The 19,041-nt window shown below is 32.9% G+C and overlaps 2 protein-coding genes across 3 annotated transcripts; one reads left to right on the forward strand and one right to left on the reverse strand.

Moving 5' to 3' along the window:
• Positions 1-730: 730 nt before the first annotated feature.
• Positions 731-4,634, forward strand: LOC127118570 (vacuolar cation/proton exchanger 3). Of its 2 annotated transcripts, none has more exons than XM_051048783.1 (11): positions 731-1,108; positions 1,993-2,060; positions 2,189-2,217; positions 2,420-2,616; positions 2,814-3,029; positions 3,134-3,253; positions 3,348-3,464; positions 3,553-3,606; positions 3,700-3,816; positions 3,901-3,994; positions 4,238-4,634. In XM_051048783.1, the coding sequence occupies exons 1-11, from the start codon at positions 833-835 to the stop codon at positions 4,297-4,299; spliced, it is 1,350 nt and encodes a 449-aa protein (XP_050904740.1). In that variant the 5' UTR covers positions 731-832; the 3' UTR covers positions 4,300-4,634. The 2 variants fall into 2 exon arrangements, with proteins under 2 accessions (XP_050904740.1, XP_050904739.1); XM_051048782.1 differs by having other exon boundaries at positions 734-1,108; positions 2,814-3,050.
• Positions 4,635-4,915: 281 nt separating this feature from the next.
• Positions 4,916-18,681, reverse strand: LOC127118569 (ABC transporter G family member 31). The gene is made up of 24 exons (XM_051048781.1): positions 18,224-18,681; positions 18,010-18,130; positions 17,834-17,922; positions 17,444-17,528; positions 13,010-13,172; positions 12,802-12,878; positions 12,540-12,684; positions 11,893-12,194; positions 11,528-11,809; positions 11,047-11,363; positions 10,807-10,967; positions 10,628-10,731; positions 10,090-10,246; positions 9,919-9,984; positions 9,652-9,788; positions 9,201-9,533; positions 8,825-9,115; positions 8,644-8,727; positions 6,903-7,036; positions 6,454-6,681; positions 6,154-6,325; positions 5,976-6,063; positions 5,720-5,886; positions 4,916-5,421 (listed from the first exon to the last, which is right to left on the reverse strand). Exons 1-24 carry the CDS (start codon positions 18,559-18,561, stop codon positions 5,140-5,142), a joined length of 4,323 nt encoding a protein of 1,440 aa, XP_050904738.1. The 5' UTR covers positions 18,562-18,681; the 3' UTR covers positions 4,916-5,139.
• Positions 18,682-19,041: the final 360 nt, after the last annotated feature.

Here is a 19,041-nt window from a genome sequence, read left to right on the forward strand (position 1 = left end):
TAGCTTATTCATCGTGTCTACACACTTATAGAAGCCTGTTCCTCATACCGTACACACATAACAAATACAACCTATTGTAGAAAGGAAACTTCATTTCTAACCTGTAATTAAATATCTGAGAAACATAGATTAAAATTCTCTATGGAAGTACAAGCACTAGATTTAGAGAATTTTATTACCAATGTTCTAGTATTATTTAAATACCAATATTATTTATAAAATTAAGTGTACTCTAATATTATTTTATTTAATACAATTACGCAATCTTTAAACTATTTATCTTTATTTACTTTGCCCAATCATTATATATATATATATATATATATATATATATATATATATATATATATATATATATATATATATATATATATATATATATATAATGGAAAATGAAAATGACAAATAATGAAACAAACCACCCAAAAAGTAAAAACTAAAGTGAATGTATTATGTACAATGTATAGGAAGATTCATGTTTTATCATCTATAATACCTCATAGAAACAAAGTCGTATGAGCTCAAGCATGTAAAATTTATAGTTCACCTATTCCAAATTTCCCATTAATATTACACCAACAATATATCCATCCAAAACAACAAAAACATGTACGTGGCTTATGAAAACATGAGTTTGGAAAATTCCACGAAGCTTCATAGTACTAGATTTGGAAATTGCCACAATAGCACAATGGTAATGTATACAATGCAACCACCAATTTTTCTTACAACCTCATTCTAGTTTCATTTCAATGTGTTTCCTTTTATCTCGAATATTACAGTATTATAAATATTCTTCACTGAGTAGAGAAATTTAGTTAGTTTTGATAGAATGAGTTTTTTCTCTGAGGCTACTTCGCGACCGATATTTCCAAGTATGAATGTGAATGAAGATTTGGAGAACAAGGTTGATTCGGTAGAGAACATTTCATCAGGTTCAATTGTGAGAAAGAAGTCAGATATTGTTTTGGTGACAAATAATGTTCGGTTTCAAATAGTTAGAAATGTGATGAGAAATGTGAAAGAGGTGATGTTGGGTACTAAGCTTGTTGTGCTTTTTCCGGCGGTTCCTTTGGCTGTTGCTGCGGATTTTTATAGCCTTGGAAGGGTAAGTAATTATCACTACTAATTCATATGAAAATTCGCAAATGTGATTTGATAATTATGCCGAGTTCTTTTCAATGATATATCTTATGGCGTAAAATGTTATCAAATATATTCTTATGATAATTGGAATAAAATATTTTATTACAACTTTTTTTTCTTTCAGTTTTACTCTTCAAATGTAAGTTTATTTTTATGAAATTGTTTTTTTTCTTTCAAATAGACAATGTCACATTATCAAATATAATTTTACTTGTTAATTTTTCCTTCAAATCAACAATGTCACATTATTAAATGTAAGTTTATTTTCTTTCAAATATTGTTTATTTTTTCTTTTCCGTTTTAATCTTCAAATGTAATTTAAATTTTCATACATAAAAATCATCTTAGTGTTTTTCAAAAATATTTTTTGTCAAGATTACCCAATTCAAAATTGTAAAAGGAGAGTGTTTTTTTGTATATTCAAATTATATAATCATAAAGACAAAATATATATTTAAAAATATTGATAAGAGAAGAAGTCATAAAAGTTTCTACATTAATTTAAAATGGGAAAAACAATACTATATAATATACGTCATCCTTGAATCATGGTTCACTAGTAAAATAATTTTTTTTGTCATTGGTCATACTTAAATCACGAATCTAAATCTTGCAGAATAATCGAGAATTTTGATCATAAATCATATTTGAATCAAAAACATAAATCTTATTGTAAAATCGAGAATTTAGGTTTCAAAACCCCGTTCTCTCTCAAAAGAAAAGATTTTTTTTATCATTATCATTATTTATATTTCATTTTGCATTTGGAAAAACAATTGTATCAAATATGATAAAAAATTAGTTTTTGTCAAACATTATATTATTGCTTTTTTGCAATGTATATAGCCTTGGATTTTTGCTTTGAGCCTACTTGGACTTGCTCCCCTAGCTGAACGAGTCAGCTTCCTCACTGAGTAAGTTGGCATATCTCATTATATAATATGGTTTATTAGTATTATCATTTAAATCTCGTGTTTTCTAATATTTGCTATTTTATTTTTTTGTTACTGAAAATCTTTACTTGGATTGTATAAACTTCAAGGCAAATTGCATATTTCACTGGCCCAACAGGTAATGTTTACTCTTTTATGGATGTAATAAATACCAGACAGTTTTATCTTTTATTTTGTTTGATAAAAATAGTTGATAGTGGATAAATAATAATTTATAGTTGATGATTAATAGTTGGTAGTTTATTGCTGATGACTTATATAGCTGATTGAAATGCTAACATAAATTACTTTAAATAAACTAATTCTTGTGAATGTTTCAGTTGGAGGACTTCTAAATGCAACTTGTGGCAATGCAACCGAGATGATCATAGCAATATTAGCACTTCATCAAAACAAAATTCATGTTGTCAAGTTCTCCTTGCTTGGTTCCATTCTCTCAAACCTTCTCTTGGTTCTAGGCAGCTCACTCCTTTGTGGTGGCTTAGCAAATCTCAAAAGGGAACAAAGATATGACAGAGTAAGTATATATTATATTATTTCCCCCACTTCCATTCACATTATTCACATTATGATTAAGTTTAATTTATTATTTTTTTAAACTATTATTGATGTCGATGTTTCAAGGTCAGGTCGTGTTTTCCGTCCGTGCTTCATAGCAGCGTGCATTCATGCTACTAATCAATTTGTTATGATGTTTAATTGTTAAATGAACAGAAACAAGCTGATGTGAACTCATTGCTTTTGTTGCTGGGATTTCTATGTCATTTGCTGCCATTAATGTTCAAATATGCCTTGGCGGGAGGAAATCATTCTATTGCCAATTGTACTCTTCAATTGTCGAGAGCGAGTAGCATTGTTATGCTTATAGCATATGTTGCATATATCTTCTTCCAATTGAAAACTCATCGAAAAATATTTGATGCACAAGAGGTGATTAATACTAATTATGAGGTAATTTCACAATAAATTACTTAACTAATACGAGTACATTTTAGTCGTAGCCAGTTAAATTTGGTGCAAGGTTTGATTTTCAGATGGAAGATGAAGAAGATGAAGAGAAAGCAGTGATAGGGTTTTGGAGTGCATTTAGTTGGTTGGTGGGTATGACATTGGTCATATCTGTGCTTTCTGAATATGTTGTGGGAACCATTGAGGTACATTTTTTAATAACATGTATTCGTATTAATGACTTTGGTCATAGTGAGCTGAATTTTGAATAACATTTACCCTTTTATGCATAATTACTAGGCTGCTTCAGATTCTTGGGGAATTTCTGTGAGCTTTATTAGCATCATTTTGCTACCAATTGTTGGGAATGCTGCAGAACATGCTGGGTCAGTCATATTTGCTTTCAAGAACAAGTTGGTATGGTTTTAATAAACATACTTAATACTTATATTAGACTTTTCAATTTCTTTACTAGTACTATAAGCTTAAGTTCATTATCTTGCAGGACATATCATTAGGTGTTGCTATGGGATCTGCTACTCAAATTTCAATGTTTGTGGTATGGCTGTGATAAAGTGTTTCGTTAAACAAGAAGTATTTTTCAATGTTGACTTAACACCAGGAAATCTGGATTATCCATAATCTTTTTCAGGTTCCATTCAGTGTGATCGTTGCGTGGATAATGGGTATACGAATGGATCTAGACTTCAATCTTCTTGAAACTGGATGTCTTGGTTTCGCAATTATTGTTACAGCCTTCACTTTGCAGGTAAGCACGGTGCCTTTTTATTGGTTTTTATCTTCTTCTTATCTTTAATTTACTAACTATGTGATTTTGTTGAATCTTTTGTAGGATGGAACTTCACACTACATGAAAGGAGTCATCCTTACTTTCTGTTACGTTATCATTTCTGCATGCTTTTTTGTTCTCAAAGCTCCACAAATCAGTAAGTATAGCTTGCTATCACAAATACAGTAAAACTTTAATTTGTTAATATTTTTTTATTAAGCACTAATTTTGATGTACCACAAAATGGGAGAGAAATAGCAGGAGAATTTTCCTACAAAAACTAAATATGTACATTTTCAAAAAGAAAAGAAAAAACATTACGAATGCTCTTTCATCATATTTCATTTTTTTTAGAAAAAATATGTACTTGAATAAACATTCAACTTTATATTTGTCACAGATCAATATGGTATAATCGATTTCGAAGCAAACAACCCTGTCAAGCCATCTCCAATTGAATGACTTTGTTTCCCCGTGGTGATTAAAACAACCTGACCCTACACATGACTGAAATTCTTCACTCCAGATACCAAGTCGGGTTTCTGCTAGTGGAACATGAGGCTGTGAAATCAATCATAAGTCCGAAGTAGATATTTCAATGCTTGTGCTCTTTCTCGATAATAAGGCGTAACAATATCATTTTGGTTATTGCTCTATATGTAGTTATCATTATCCATGGACTTAATTCATGTATACCCCATTTTTATGTTCCAGTGTTCAGCATTACAAGTATTTTATATTCTGTCAAATGTTAAATTAAATAAAAGAGTTTCAATAAAGGATGGAAATTGTGGTGATGAATCTTTCTTCATAGTTTTTGTTCACTTTAAAAATATTGTAAAGATTCACAAGCTATCTTGTCTATTGAATCTACGTATAATTAAGAACTTATGCATGTAATGATTAGGACTAATGTTTTTAAGAAGGCCAAACAGCTAATTTATACAGATGAGTTTGTAGAATAAAAACAGGTGTTTGATAATCAACTTTCTATGAGTAGAAACCGAAGTTATTTTACTAGAGAATTCATTCACAAAGTGGTAGGATCTATATTAGTTTCAACTAATAAGATATGAAATATCAAAAAGAATTATTTTTGGTTTTTAAATTGGAACGAATACCTGTTGTAATCGGCAGGACCCAAAAACAAAACATAAACAGCTGGGTCTCACGTCATCTACAATAAGCAGACCTCGTACAATGACAATTCTATCGAGCACCTACCTCGTGTGGCATACAAAATCTTATCCAATGCATAAATCATCTACTACTATGATGTGGAAACCTAATAATTCATATCTTTTATCTCTTCTGGAAATTAAAAACTTTAACAGATGTAGCAAAACTACCAAAGAATAGGATATTAAATACAAGAAGGACTATCACTGAAAGACCCACAGACGATATTCCGTTGATTTTTTGCTCATATCCAAGAGTTGCAGATATATACTCTTTCACAGTGCCTTCGAATCCTGGTCCCACAATTGGTGTTTCCACATCACCAAGCTGAGATGTTATAATACCACGTAATGTCCATTGAACAGGGCAGATATAATAGAACCAAATCCACCAACCCGGAATATTCTGAGACATCCATAATCGTTGTCACATTATTAGTTTTTAGAAGCCGATAGAAACTTTTGGTAGTTTAACAAGTCAGGAAAATTAATTGGATTTTAGACTCCATCTGTCAAAATAACACTACACACTCCAATTGTAAAATATACTGTTTGAACTACAGTATTATTATGACACTGTTAAATTAATGACTAATTTATTTGAGTTTGGAAAGCAACTTTCTAAATGTAAGGTATCTCAGTAACAACTTGAAAGATTTAAAAAGAATGAAACTTCAAAGATTTCTTAGCATAGCATTACTAACCGCTTTTGGGATAAGAAAACCGGAAAGAAGATTCCACAGGGAGTAAAAAGCTGAAGAAATAACAGCAGCTAGCTGTTGTGAAGCTGTAAAACCAACCGCCATCATTCCGTAAAAGGTGAAGTAGGTAAAGGTTAGGAACATGAACAATAGATAGAGAAAAAACTTCCCTGCAATAAATACAATTATACATTAAAAGTGAAATCCAAACATATATAAAACAACCAATATATGAATATACGGAAAGTTGATATGTTACCCGCAGTCTTCTCAAAATTGACCATAAAATATGTTATCAAGCCAAACACCAATGTCTGAACAGCAATGTATGGGATCTCTATAAGCCCCTGAAAGTCAGATTAAACAATCATTATAAGTAAATAATTTAGCTGAAAAATTAGCCATGTGATCATTTTCAGTGTTGTAATGAGACCTACCTGGGCTGCTGCATATGGCAATGGAGAATACATTCCTGCTGCTTTCTCTCTGTAAAATACTGTCCTTTCTATTGAAACAATCGGCTGTACAGAAGAAGCATTGTTTACCCCAAGAAACAAGCAAGCAGAATAAAGAGCTCCCATAAGCACAAACAGCTCCTGAGTTGATGCTCTACATAATATTATTGATAGTTACTGTGCCAGTCAAACTGAATAAAGCCGCTTACCCTTTTTTATTTGATTTAAAGTTACATTCATGAAATAACTCCTTTACAATAAATGAAAACAAGGAAATATTACCTTTTTGAACCAACATCCCAAAATACACTACCAAATATCAAAGCACTGATTGCGGTGAAGTATAGCCTCATTGCATTATACGATGGGCTTCTCCAGTACACAAGATTTTGTTTCCATAAACACAGGAAAAATTGGGACAACGAATTTTGTGAATACGTTGTGTCAAACTTCAGTGGTTCGGATCCAGCAGGAGGATGCTCGAATTCCAAAATAGATGCCTCCACCCCTCTGATAAAAACATTGACTAAGCAATTTAGCAATTTATCTGAAAAACAATATTTCTATTCTACCACATGTAGCTTAAGGGTTGTATCATCTTGGATTATTAGTTTTTTTCTATTTCTAGAACAAGGGTCTTTCATTCATGTCATATCACTCCAACATTAACTTAAGAACAAAACGACTTTGGCAGTAGCAGTAGCATCTAATAAACATCACATTAGAAACACCTGAATTGCGCTGAATTCTTGTAAATTGCTGCAAAATCTGAACCAATTTTCTCTTCAAAAGCCGGTGTAGTGACCTCAAGCACCCAGGTAGCTGGATTATAGCCACTCGGAATAGGGGGGATACCACTGACTCCCTGCCGTGCAGATAGGAAAACAACCATAAATATAAACTCAGGAACTCTCACATGTATTCTGACATTTGATTCAGAAAAAGAAATCCACAAAAACTAGAAAGACAATGAAGAAGGGGTATTTCTGGGTCATACTTGTTAGAAAAAACAAATAGAAGATGAGAATATAAATCTAGACTATAAAAGAATGTTTTCTTTGATAAATGATGCACTCCTCCGTTATTCTCCACCGTTTTGATTCTCTTTGTATTACCTTTCTCACTCTTTGTTCTGTTGTAAGTGTTCTATACTTTTCCACACAACTACCAAATCATGTATTCATAAAAGGACCTAATTCCACTATGTATAGTCTGAACTACTCTACTCATGGCTCCTGTTCCAGTCTAAGTCGATGCCTGTTCCAGAAAGGCTCAAAACGGGGATCAATCCAGGTGGTAAAGAGCTCAATGCTCCACAAAGCAATGAGGACCGCCAGATCAAAGTAAATCAAGTTACGAGGACACCTGTCTCTTGAGACTGATGCCCCTCGGGAGAAGGTTCTAGAGACTCAACCCCTAGGGCCCTGCTACAAAGCCTAATAAAGGCCCCATATTTAGGTACACACACTAGTCTAATCCTAAATACCTCTCACCTTCGACCGTCATCTACTTGGGCGTCAAAGTCTTAGCAGGTATCTCCACCACTAGACCGGAGCACCATGACGCGAACTACAAAGCGGAGTTCGCCATCGGATCCTGGTTCATCGGCTAATTTGTGAACCTCATCGGTCTTTTTGTGATCAGCTCATTTAAGTAAAAGCTTAAAGTTTTGAGAAGAATCTTTGAATCTTTAAACTTAGAACTAAAGTAAAAATTGAACTAGGCTTATAAATATCTAACTTCTAGAAAAGGATAATCATCATTCAAGCCTAATATTTCACAACATAGAAAAAAGCCATAGAATAAAACTAGATATAAAGAAAAATGAGATATTTTCATGCAGTTGTAGACAGCAGACAATTTGTGCGCACAAGATAGACATTTAGGAGAGACACTAACGTTGTCGCTTTGTTTGAGAGTTTAGGAAGGGAGGGAAAGGGAGCCTTTTGTAATAAAAGGAGAAGTGGAAAGAATGAAGGGCTTGGGGAGAGGAGGGTTTTGGAGGTTTGCTTTTCTTTATACTACAAAATCCCCTTAAAATGGGGGAACTCAAAAATTGCATAGAAAGCGGATTTCGGAGAGTTTTTGAAGGTTTGGACAAATTCTTCAAATTCAATCTATATTATTAAAATACTCTTAAAATTAAAAATATATTAATGGTAAACATTCATTTACCACTCTCTACAAAAGCACTCTTTCAAAAAAGTTGGAAATTTTCTCTTTTTTCCCCTCTACTCCCCTTCCTCCAAAGCTCACATTTCTCTTCCCTCAAAACTCACAAACAAAGTCTAAGGAGTAAACTATTCGTAGCATGCAGCACTGAATGGTGTCATTTTCATTGTTTGCTGAAAAAAAAGTTTGCACCTTGGTGTACACGATCAATGAGTAAAAACCACTGATGATAGTGGTAACAATAATAGCAATACTAGTAGTAGTACTAATAATAATAGTAATAAACTCTAAAGTCATCACCTGAAAATAGTCTATCAATATCCGTGAGTGCGCACCAATCTTTCCTCCATAAATAACTTGTCCCCCACGTTTCATAAGAAGTAACTGGGCAGCAAAAGTGGATGCTTAGACTTGTTGATAGAAATAAGTGCGCCATTAGATACCAAAACAATAAACTAACAGATGACATGATTGAACTAACTTCATCAAATGCTTCAAAAATATCAATACTTGGTTGATGTATGGTGCAAACCACTGTCCTTCCAGTATCAACAGTGTTGCGAACAGTTCGCATAACAATAGCTGCTGCACGTGCATCAAGTCCAGATGTAGGCTCGTCCATAAAAATAATAGAAGGGTTTGCTACAAGCTCCACTGCAATTGTTAATCTCTTTCTCTGCTCTGTTGATAAGCCTGAACTACCTGGCATACCAACCAAAGCATGTCTCAAAGAATCAAGCTCAACTAGTTTCATTACTTGTTCAATAAATTCCTGTAAAATATTTCATCTAGTTAAAATCTATAAAATCCAATACTCAATACAATCAGATATACAATGTGTTATGAAAACAAATTACACGTCTTTTCTCAAGGCTGATTTCCTTGGGAAGACGAAGAGATGCAGAAAACCACAGAGACTCCTCAATTGTAACTTGAGGAGAATGTATATCATTTTGTTCAACATATCCGGATATTCTGGCAAATGTCCGTTGCTCTTTTGGGTAACCTGATATTTTGATGTTCCCTTCGATATACCCTCCAGTTTTCCTGCCAGCAAGTACATCCATCAGTGTGGTCTTTCCAGCTCCACTAGACCCCACTAGTGCTGTAAGGACACCCGGTGAGAAAACTCCGCTCACATCTGTTAAGAGTTGCAACCTTGTTTCAGGTATGCCTTGCTTTCTTATTTCCTATAAAACATCCTTCTGAACTAGTTAATGAAAAATACATCTACTAATTTTTATGGTGCTTATATCATTGCATATATAGACAGTATTTTATGGAATCAGAAATTACAAATCCCCTCACCTTCGGCATATCAACATAATAATTGACATTATGGAATGTCATTGTCAATGGTTGAAATGGAAGAATCATTCCCTTCTTATCACTCTTATCTCTCGTAGTCCTGGAATTGGTACTCATTTCATAGACCTGATTACTAACTGCATAGCCAATTCATGTATTGTGCGACATTTTTGGTCAATACATTATCTATCTTTAAATATCTATGGTCCATCGAAGTGAAGTAGATAATAGACATTTATTCATGCAAAATAATGTCAAGCTCATTACCATCTCCAGAAGAATTCTTTCCTGAGCCATCATCCAGAGGAATAACTGTGCGTGCCTTTTGAAGTGCTGTATTAAAAGTAAGAAAAAAAGCCGGATATCATAATGACATACATGGAAGGAGTGCAGGTTCTTAAATGGAAAAAACTGGGGAAAATAATATTCAAAACTTACGGTTCAGATAGGCCAAGGACAAAGTGACCATGCTATGGAAAAAAACTGCATAGAGTATTAAAATTCCAGCGCCAGCCCAATACCAGTAATCATCAACTGGTATGTCGTGTGAAATGAGGATGTTGTAACCAACTGTGTTGTTCCCAATTGCTGATTTCTGCAGACAATAATTAATATTATAATTCATAAATATTCTATAAAACCATTTAAAATAAAAATCACTTATAATATTCATTTCTTTATCTTAAGATTTTGATTAGTTGATTGTTTGCATGGCAATGAAGTCTCCATAATCAGATGGTCAAAATTTTAGTCCATGTCAAACTTTATATTCTTTGTAATACAAAAATCAGGTTTTGGCCCAAATTATAGTGGGCCTAAACTTTGACCATGCTTAATGACCAAAAGGCAATCAAGTGACAAGGTATTGGAAATTACTCACAAAGTTTTCTCGGTGGAGTTGGTCATTGACAGTATATGATTAACACGTGAATTCATTGGCAAAAAATTAATAAGTTATGTATGCCAAATATAATACCTTCATCCATCTGGTAGCAGTAAATTCATTAACTGTAATTGCAGTCTGTCCATAGGTAAGAGGTGACAAATAGTAGCCCCAAATCCACCATGGCTTAATCATTCCTGAAGAAATAACAACCAAATAACCAACAGCAATGTGGTTTGCATTTCTCAAGCAGTGTGTGGGTATGTGCCTACCTTTAGGTACAATAAATCCTCCAAGCAAAAATATAGTCAGCAGTGCAGCTGAGCCAAATGTATTGGCAAGAACCATATCTCGTGCAATACAAGCCATCATCCCGAAAAGACCTAATGCCATTTGGTGCACTACAAAAAGTATAAACATGTAGCGAAAAAACCTGAAACATTTATAAATGCAATGACTAAGAGGGTAAAAAATAAAATTTTTAGTAGACAGATGCAATAAATTTAAGATACCTTCCCGCAGCAGGGGCAAATCCAACAGTGTAATATACAACAGCAGTCCATATAAAAGCCTCAATAACTGAGTAAGGTACACGGAGAATCCAACTGGTAAGAGACCATGCCCATGCAGGATAGAATAAATTATCTCTTTGCTTGTAAAATATTGGGAGCCGGCTTATCATCAAAGGCAACTCAGAGAACCCGTTAAACATCATGTGAACAAGCCCAAAAAATAGAGCAGAAAGATAAAGATTCCCAAAAACCTCATCTGTGGGATGCAGCCTTGTTCGTAGGAATATTGTACATGTAACAAATCCAACCAAAGCAACCTAGGGACAACATGATAAAATATATAAATAAGTAAACAACTTACAAAATAAGTTGATAATATAGACTTCACAGAGATAAGATTAACAGGATCTTTTCAATTTTGAAATAAATAAAAAATAGTTCAAAAAGAGCAAGTTTAAATACCGTATCTAATAAAAAATACCTGGAAGGTTCTAAAAACATAAAGGAAACTATGTCTTTTGATCAAAAGGATTTCTCGATTAAAGCAAGCTTTTGTGACCTCCAATTTTGACACAGCATATTTTTTTTGAGCCAAAGCTGAAGGGTGGCACTTTGATTTATCATATGGATGAGCCTGTAAGGAGTCAATATACCTTCCAAATCTAGATTTTCTAAAGGCTTCTGCAATCTCACGAACTGAGATAAATTCATATGGTTTAGAAGGATCAGCCCAGTATTGTGCTTGATCCTTTTTAGAGGTGACCTGACAAAAGAGAAGAAGTTAAACAAGAATCATATGAAGCTCTTGAGCCTAAGATTATGTTTAGACGATATTTATAAATATACCTCCTGAAGGAAGTCTGCAATCCCCTTACGTGGTGGAAGTTGAAAACCTATTGACTCAAAAAATTCAAGCACATCTTCTCGAGGGCCTTCATATATTACATGCCCTTCCGACAGAAGGACCAGGTCATCAAATAGCTCAAATGTTTCAGGAGCAGGCTGAAGGAGGGCCATGAGTACGGTTGCCTCCATCTGATGAACAAAATTCTTTATGCATTTCACAATCTGGTATGTAGTAGAGCTATCAAGTCCAGTTGATATTTCGTCCATAAATAGTGTTTTTCTAGGACCAACAATCATTTCGCCTAAAAGATACAATATGAGATGTCATTGGTTGCTGCAACCACACGACTTAAATCAGAGTCAATACTCATCACAGTATTTCAAGTCTTCTAAGTTCAGATGAACAACAATGCAATAACCTATACAAGGAAATGCATCTTCCACTACTTCTATACTTCTTCTAACCAATGTAAGAAAATTATAAATGATAACTAAACACTTCTTTTGACTCACCTCACCAATTATTCATTATACATTTGTTGATTAGAAACATTAACTTTATCCAAAAGGAAAAAAGGAGTATCTCAGAAAGGACATACATTAGATGTTGAAATCAAATACTCAATTGCAGAAGAAGGAAAAGAAACCTGTTGTAACTCTCTTTCTTTGGCCACCGGAAACTCCCCTGACCATGTCGTTACCAACTATTGTATCTGAACATATATCGAGACCAAGAACCTTCAAAATGTAATCAGTGTTCACACTGTGCTTTTTACCCCCTACAGAGGATGCCTGCAGAGTTAATAGTTTCACACAAGATAATATTAGGGAAGCCCTGAATATATAGGGGAATGAATACTATCATACATACAATAGTACAATACAATAATACACATTTAACATGATAACCTTCATATATGCGTCAATTTCTGGACTTGGCCGTATGTTCATTTCATTCTCTAGACGGCCCAGATCTTTTGTATATGCTGTAGAAAAAAATGAAAGATTAAAAAAGGGAATAGAGTAGTAAATTAACTTTCTCAAATGCATTTTGGTAGAAAATATATTATAAAAAATATATGTAAAATCCTGTTTTCGAATAAGAACGTAAGTATACCTGCAAAACCTTCTTGTGCACCTTGACATCTAGCACCAAAGTCCATAGTTTCTCGCACGGTCAGTTCCGGAATGTGATTATCTGTTTGACTAATATATGCAGAAGTCCTTCTAACATAAAACTCATCTATCTCATGGCCGTTGTATGTTATACTACCAGTTTTCTGTGAGGGGGGAAACAGTAAAATGAAACTGAGTGACAGATACACAATCGCATATCAACATGGGTTTTCGGAGACTCTTGGCATTCCATAATAACTTATGAATTGTGAAAGTGTTACCCGCAAAAACAAACAAACAAAAACCCGCAATGTTGGGTAACACATCCTAACACCAAGAAATCATTGCTTCATATACACTCCCAAATCCCATCCCATAACCATACATCTCTGGGTATTCTGATTTAGAAGGACAAATCTTTTTCATTTGTTTGATCACATGTAGAGAATAGGAATTTGCACCCAATCACTCACCCAAAAGAAAAACACACTCAGAGAAATGGATTATGTTGGGTAATACAAATAAACCAGTTTATATTATTCAAATAGTGTATATGCTTGCTTAATTATTTATTGTCTTTTGTTTTTGAGGCAGTTTATTTATGGGAAATTCTTATTTACACGCATCAAAAAGTTGGGTAGAATTTTTTTAGAGTTAGAGTATATGTCATTAGTTGATTGATTAACTAATAGTTTTTTTTTTTCATTTTCTACTATTTATAATCTCATTATTTTAATTTAAAAAATAAATAAATATTTGGTAAGTATTTTAAAGTTTATTGAATACCGGTGTCTACCTAATCAAAATTTCAATTTCAATAAAAACTATATTATCTTAAAATATAATAGGATAATAAGTGATTTGATATGGTATTTAAGTTCGCCATTAAGAAAGATGGACGCGAAATAAAAAATTTGAATTTGAATATTTGTAGTTCTCTGACCGCGTGTGCAGGAGTTTTGATCAAAATTTTGTCTGTTTACTATTGAAAATAGATATGAATTTGGTTCCAATTTGGACTTTCCACTTTAATTGCGGTTTGTCATCTGACGTCTTAATTACAGCACTTTGGTTTGTCTTATTAGAATCTTAACATTTTCATTGTGTTGGTTTTGAAGAAGTGGATTTAGTTTCACATTACTTTAAAATATGACATGCGTTGTGATTATAAGTGGGTTGTGATTATAAGTGGGTGCAATCCTCACCCTACAATTCAGTTTTGTAGGGATGAGTTAAGCCTAATCCAAATTTTAAGATGGTGTCAGAGTCTATCCTAAATCCATTATTAAGCTTCTCGCATCGTCCACGTTTCGGGCTCATTGAGGCCCAAGCGTGAGGGGTGTGTTGGACTTTCCGCTTTAATTTTGGTTTGCCCCTAGTTGCCTTAATTGCAGCACTTTGGCTTGCCTCATTGCAGCCCCTAACACCTTCATTGTGTTGGCTTTGAAGGGACAGATTTAGTCTAACATTGTTTAGAGATATAACATGTGTTGTGTTTATAAGTGAGACAATCTTCAACTTACAAGTTGATTTTGTAGGGATGAGTTAGGCCCAATCAAAATTCTGAGATGGTAGCAGAGTCTATCTTATATCCATTTTTGGGCTTCCCACATTGTCTGCGCTTCAGGCTCATTGAGGCCCATGCGTGAGGGAGTGTGTTGGACTTTCTGCCTTAATTGCGGTGTGTTGGACTTTCCGCAATAATTGTGGTCCGCCCCTAGTTGCGTTAATTGTGGCACTTTGGCTTGCCTCATTACAGTCCCAACACCTTCATTGTGTTGACTTTGAAGGGGTGGATTTAGTCTCACACTACTTAGAGATATGACATGTATTGTGTTTATAAGTGGAGACAATCCTTACCTTAAAAGTCGGTTTTGTAGGGATGAGTTAGGTCCAACCAAATGATATCATAGTCTATCCTAGATTCATTGTTGGGCTTCCCACATTGTCCTCGCTTCGGGCTCATTCAGGCCCAAGCGTGAGGGAGTATGCTGGACTTTCTGCCTTAATTATGGTTCGTCCCTAGTTGCTTTAATTGTGGCACTCTGTCTTGCGTTCATTGTCATCTCTAACACCTTCATTGTGTTGTTTTTGAATGGGTGTATTTAATCCCACATTACTTAAAGATATGGTTTGTGTTATGTTTATATGTGGAAACAATTCTCACCTTACAAGTCGGTTTTGTAGGGATTGAGTTAGACTCAATCCAAATTCTGAGACGAAACATCCATAAATTTCTGCATTCAAAGATGTGACGAAACATATCTCAATAGATGGTTGATTGCAATCATGCAAGAAGTATTTGACTGTGTCGTTCTCATAGTTCAACACAGAGAAATGTGATTATGATTCGCATTATTTAGTTAAGTAAACTTAACTAGAATTTAAGAATTTAATAAGAGTTTGTGAAGTTTACGAGCTTTGGTCACCACAGTAAATAGTTCTCTAAATTAAAAGATTTGAAGATATTAAAAAATTAAATATTCACGCATTGGAAAGAAGACACAATGCGCTCAATTGGATGATTTAAAGGCTTTTCGAATAGGGGAAGTTGATCCTATATTAAAATTTGACTTTTCAAAAATAAGAAAACTTGATCATATATTAAAATTTTAAATTCTCATAAAATTAATGAAAGAATTATTCTCTTGATTTTCTATTTAAATTCTTTTTTAAAATTAAAATTATAATGAGTTAGGAAATTTATAGATGCTCAAGTCTAATTGAATTGGTTTCTAAAATGTAGGAATTGATTTCCTAGAATTTAAGGGTTAGTTAGGGAAAGTAAGACAAACATAATAGTACTATGTTTTGGAACCTATTACCTTCTCTCATTAAATATGTTTGAACCTTCTGGTGCCTATCCTGGTCCACTTTATTATCTTTTATTACTATTAGAGCTCAAATTCAATTTTCTATGTCAAAATACCGGATAAACTAATTAATGTATAAAATGATATGTTTATGGCTATTCTTATTTAATTTTAAGAATGCTAATTATAATTATGTTCTTATCTTTCACTCAAATAAATAAGATCAATTTTTTAGAGGCAAATAAGTCTTTCTAATATTTTACATTTTCATTCTTTATTATTATGTTTTTCAATTTCTATTCTCTTTCTTTATTTTTTTTTTATATTTTTTTTTCAATTTCTATATATATTAAAGACAATGTAAAACCTCTTATACCATTATAACATCATATTAATGGTACTTTTAACTAAAACAAAATTCATAAGCAGAATTTTACATTCTATACTGTTATAGTATTGTATTAACATTTATACATTAACAATGTAAAGAATGCATATGAAGATTTAAATTAATTGATTTTATTTGTAATATATTGTCACAACTAATATAAATAATATTCAAACTTTAAATATATACCATAAATATATACGATAAAAAATTTAAACTTAATTTGAAAATGATAAATATTTTTAACAATGTATTTTATTTAAATAGAATGATATAAAAAATTTAATAATATATAAACTTTTATGTTATCATTCAGTTCAAATTATCTTGTCAAGTGTTTTAATTTTAATTTGTAAGTTCTTCAGCAATAAGAAATTAATTATCTTATTAAGTATTTTCCAATATATGAACTAAAGCATAATACTCAATACCTCATATAATAACAATACTTTCGTTCTTACTCACACAATAATACTTCAGAATAAATATCACATTTAATTTTAATATATATATTAATTATTTTTAAATTATAATTCTTATTAATATTACATTATTAATACTTTATATAATAACAATAGTAACACATGTCACATTTAATTTTAATATATATTAATTATTTTATACTTTGGTACTACTACTTCCATTTTTTATTATAATTTAAAAAAATATTTTATATTATAATATAAATCATTTTATAATATCAATAAATTATTAAAATTATTTTTATTATTATATCTCTAAATATTTATTATTTTCTCGTTTCAATAATATCAATTTATCTTTTCAATATCATGAATGAAGAATATTTTTGTAAAATTCTTTCTAATTTCTTTTTTTCATATCACAATTATTATATTTTTTACTACGTTTGAAAATTCAAAAATGACTTATAATAAAAAAACGGATGAAATACAAAATAAGAACCAATTTTACTTATAACTGTAATAAAAAAATATTTTTTAATTAGGTAAAAAGGAGGCAATCTCAGATTCTCAGTATTATGTTTCTGAAAGTTTACTGTATTTATTCCAATTTATAAGCTGCTTCACAATAAATTGTACAGTATTAAATTGTTAGTCGTTTTAAATTTTTAATAAAATGTTTTCTTACTTTTATTATTTAGTCAATATTCTAAACTAGTGTAAAATAACTCAGGGTGCTTATAATTTGACATGAGATGATAATGGACAACTATTCTATTCAAGAGCACTCTTAAAAGCAATACTGTGTGCACCTTCAGATTAGAGTCAAGCTTGCCCGCGAGAGCCATAAGTAAAGAGGACTTGCCAGAACCTGGAGGTCCAAGTAGTAAAGTCATCCTGCACAACAAAAAGTGAGTTACCCGATTAATCACCACGTAGCACACATCAAGTTCTGATCCTGTCAAGTGCACAACCTCTTCACCCGTGATAATATCGTTACTATCACGTTGTTTTAATTTAATGCCGGATGTATATCAACCACAAAAAATAACTTTATTCAACTGAAGTGGCCAAAAACAGAAAGAAAAAATTATAAAAAAGTTCATAAAAACTTGAGTTTATAGTTACGTAACAATCACAATAACTATAACTAACCACAGAAGGAAATACTACGCTAAGAAGAAGGAGGAATATTTAACAACCTTCCTGGTTTGATGACGCCACTCACATTATCTAAAATAGTAAGTGAATGCCGTTTAGGTCGAAAACACCCCAACTTCGTAAGGATACCCTGCGTGCAATCGCATAACGTACTCAGAATCACATGCAGGCATCAAAAAACAAATAAGAAATGAAATAAATACAAAAAATAACCAACCTCTAAGGCATCGCGAGTGTAATTGATCAGAGTTGGAATAGCTCGTGAACCGATTAGAACATCAGCACTAACAGTCAAATTCGCATACCTCACTTCAATCTTCGGTATCTCAATTCCAGCCCTATCAGAACCAGAAATCACAAACAGATCCATAATTTTGAGCTACAAAAAAAAAAGGAAAATCAAAACAACTATAATAGAAACCGGAAACAACCTATCGATACGTTCTTTGATGGCGGAGAGAAGAGCGTAGTTATCTTGAGCATTTGTAGCGAGAGCCTTCTTAACGACGAGTTCACGAGTGGTGCGATTCAGTTTCCTGACATCGATTAAGTCACTGGTGCCGGTGTTTAGCGGCGAAGCTTGACGATTGGAAGAAGAAGCGCGGAGGACAGCGTAGTTGATTCGCTTCTGAGACGGTAAACGAGAAAGCGCCGCCCACTGAAGCTCCGCCTCGTCCTCCTCCAGCGCTTCCGCGTTGGACGCTCTCGCAAAACTCTCGCTACGGTTGGATCCTATTTCGAAGAACTCGCTTCCATCGGAAGCTGCCATTTCTTCTCTCTGTGTATAACAGTTTTCTCTCTCTATAACGGTTTTTGATTTTGCATCCAAGAAGAATGAAAAATGAGAGAGAGTGTGAGTATGTGTGTTTTTGTTTAGTTTTGATCCGTGAAAGTGAAAGTAGGAGTAAGAGGGTTTGAATGAAAGGTGGTGTGAGATGACGGAAATACCCTCCGAGGTCCTCGATGAAGTTCGTTATAGTTTCGGGAATAATGAAAGGAAGCTGTCACTTTTTTTTTCAATTGGGGTTTGTTTGTGTGACTCTGTGCATGGAAATTGATTGTTGTTGAATGCCCAAGTTAATTAACTATTGGGTGCTTTTTGACCTATTCTAGCGAATTCACCTATTTTAATTTATTGCGAACCGATTTCGAGGACTCATGACTCATGTGCTTGTATGCATGCAAATACTAATGTTTTCATGCTATTTATCTTTGAGATTTTGGCCTATGGAAAAATAAAAAAAATTCT

Source organism: Lathyrus oleraceus, chromosome 2 (genome assembly GCF_024323335.1).
Source record: "Lathyrus oleraceus cultivar Zhongwan6 chromosome 2, CAAS_Psat_ZW6_1.0, whole genome shotgun sequence".
Lineage (NCBI taxonomy): Eukaryota > Viridiplantae > Streptophyta > Magnoliopsida > Fabales > Fabaceae > Lathyrus > Lathyrus oleraceus.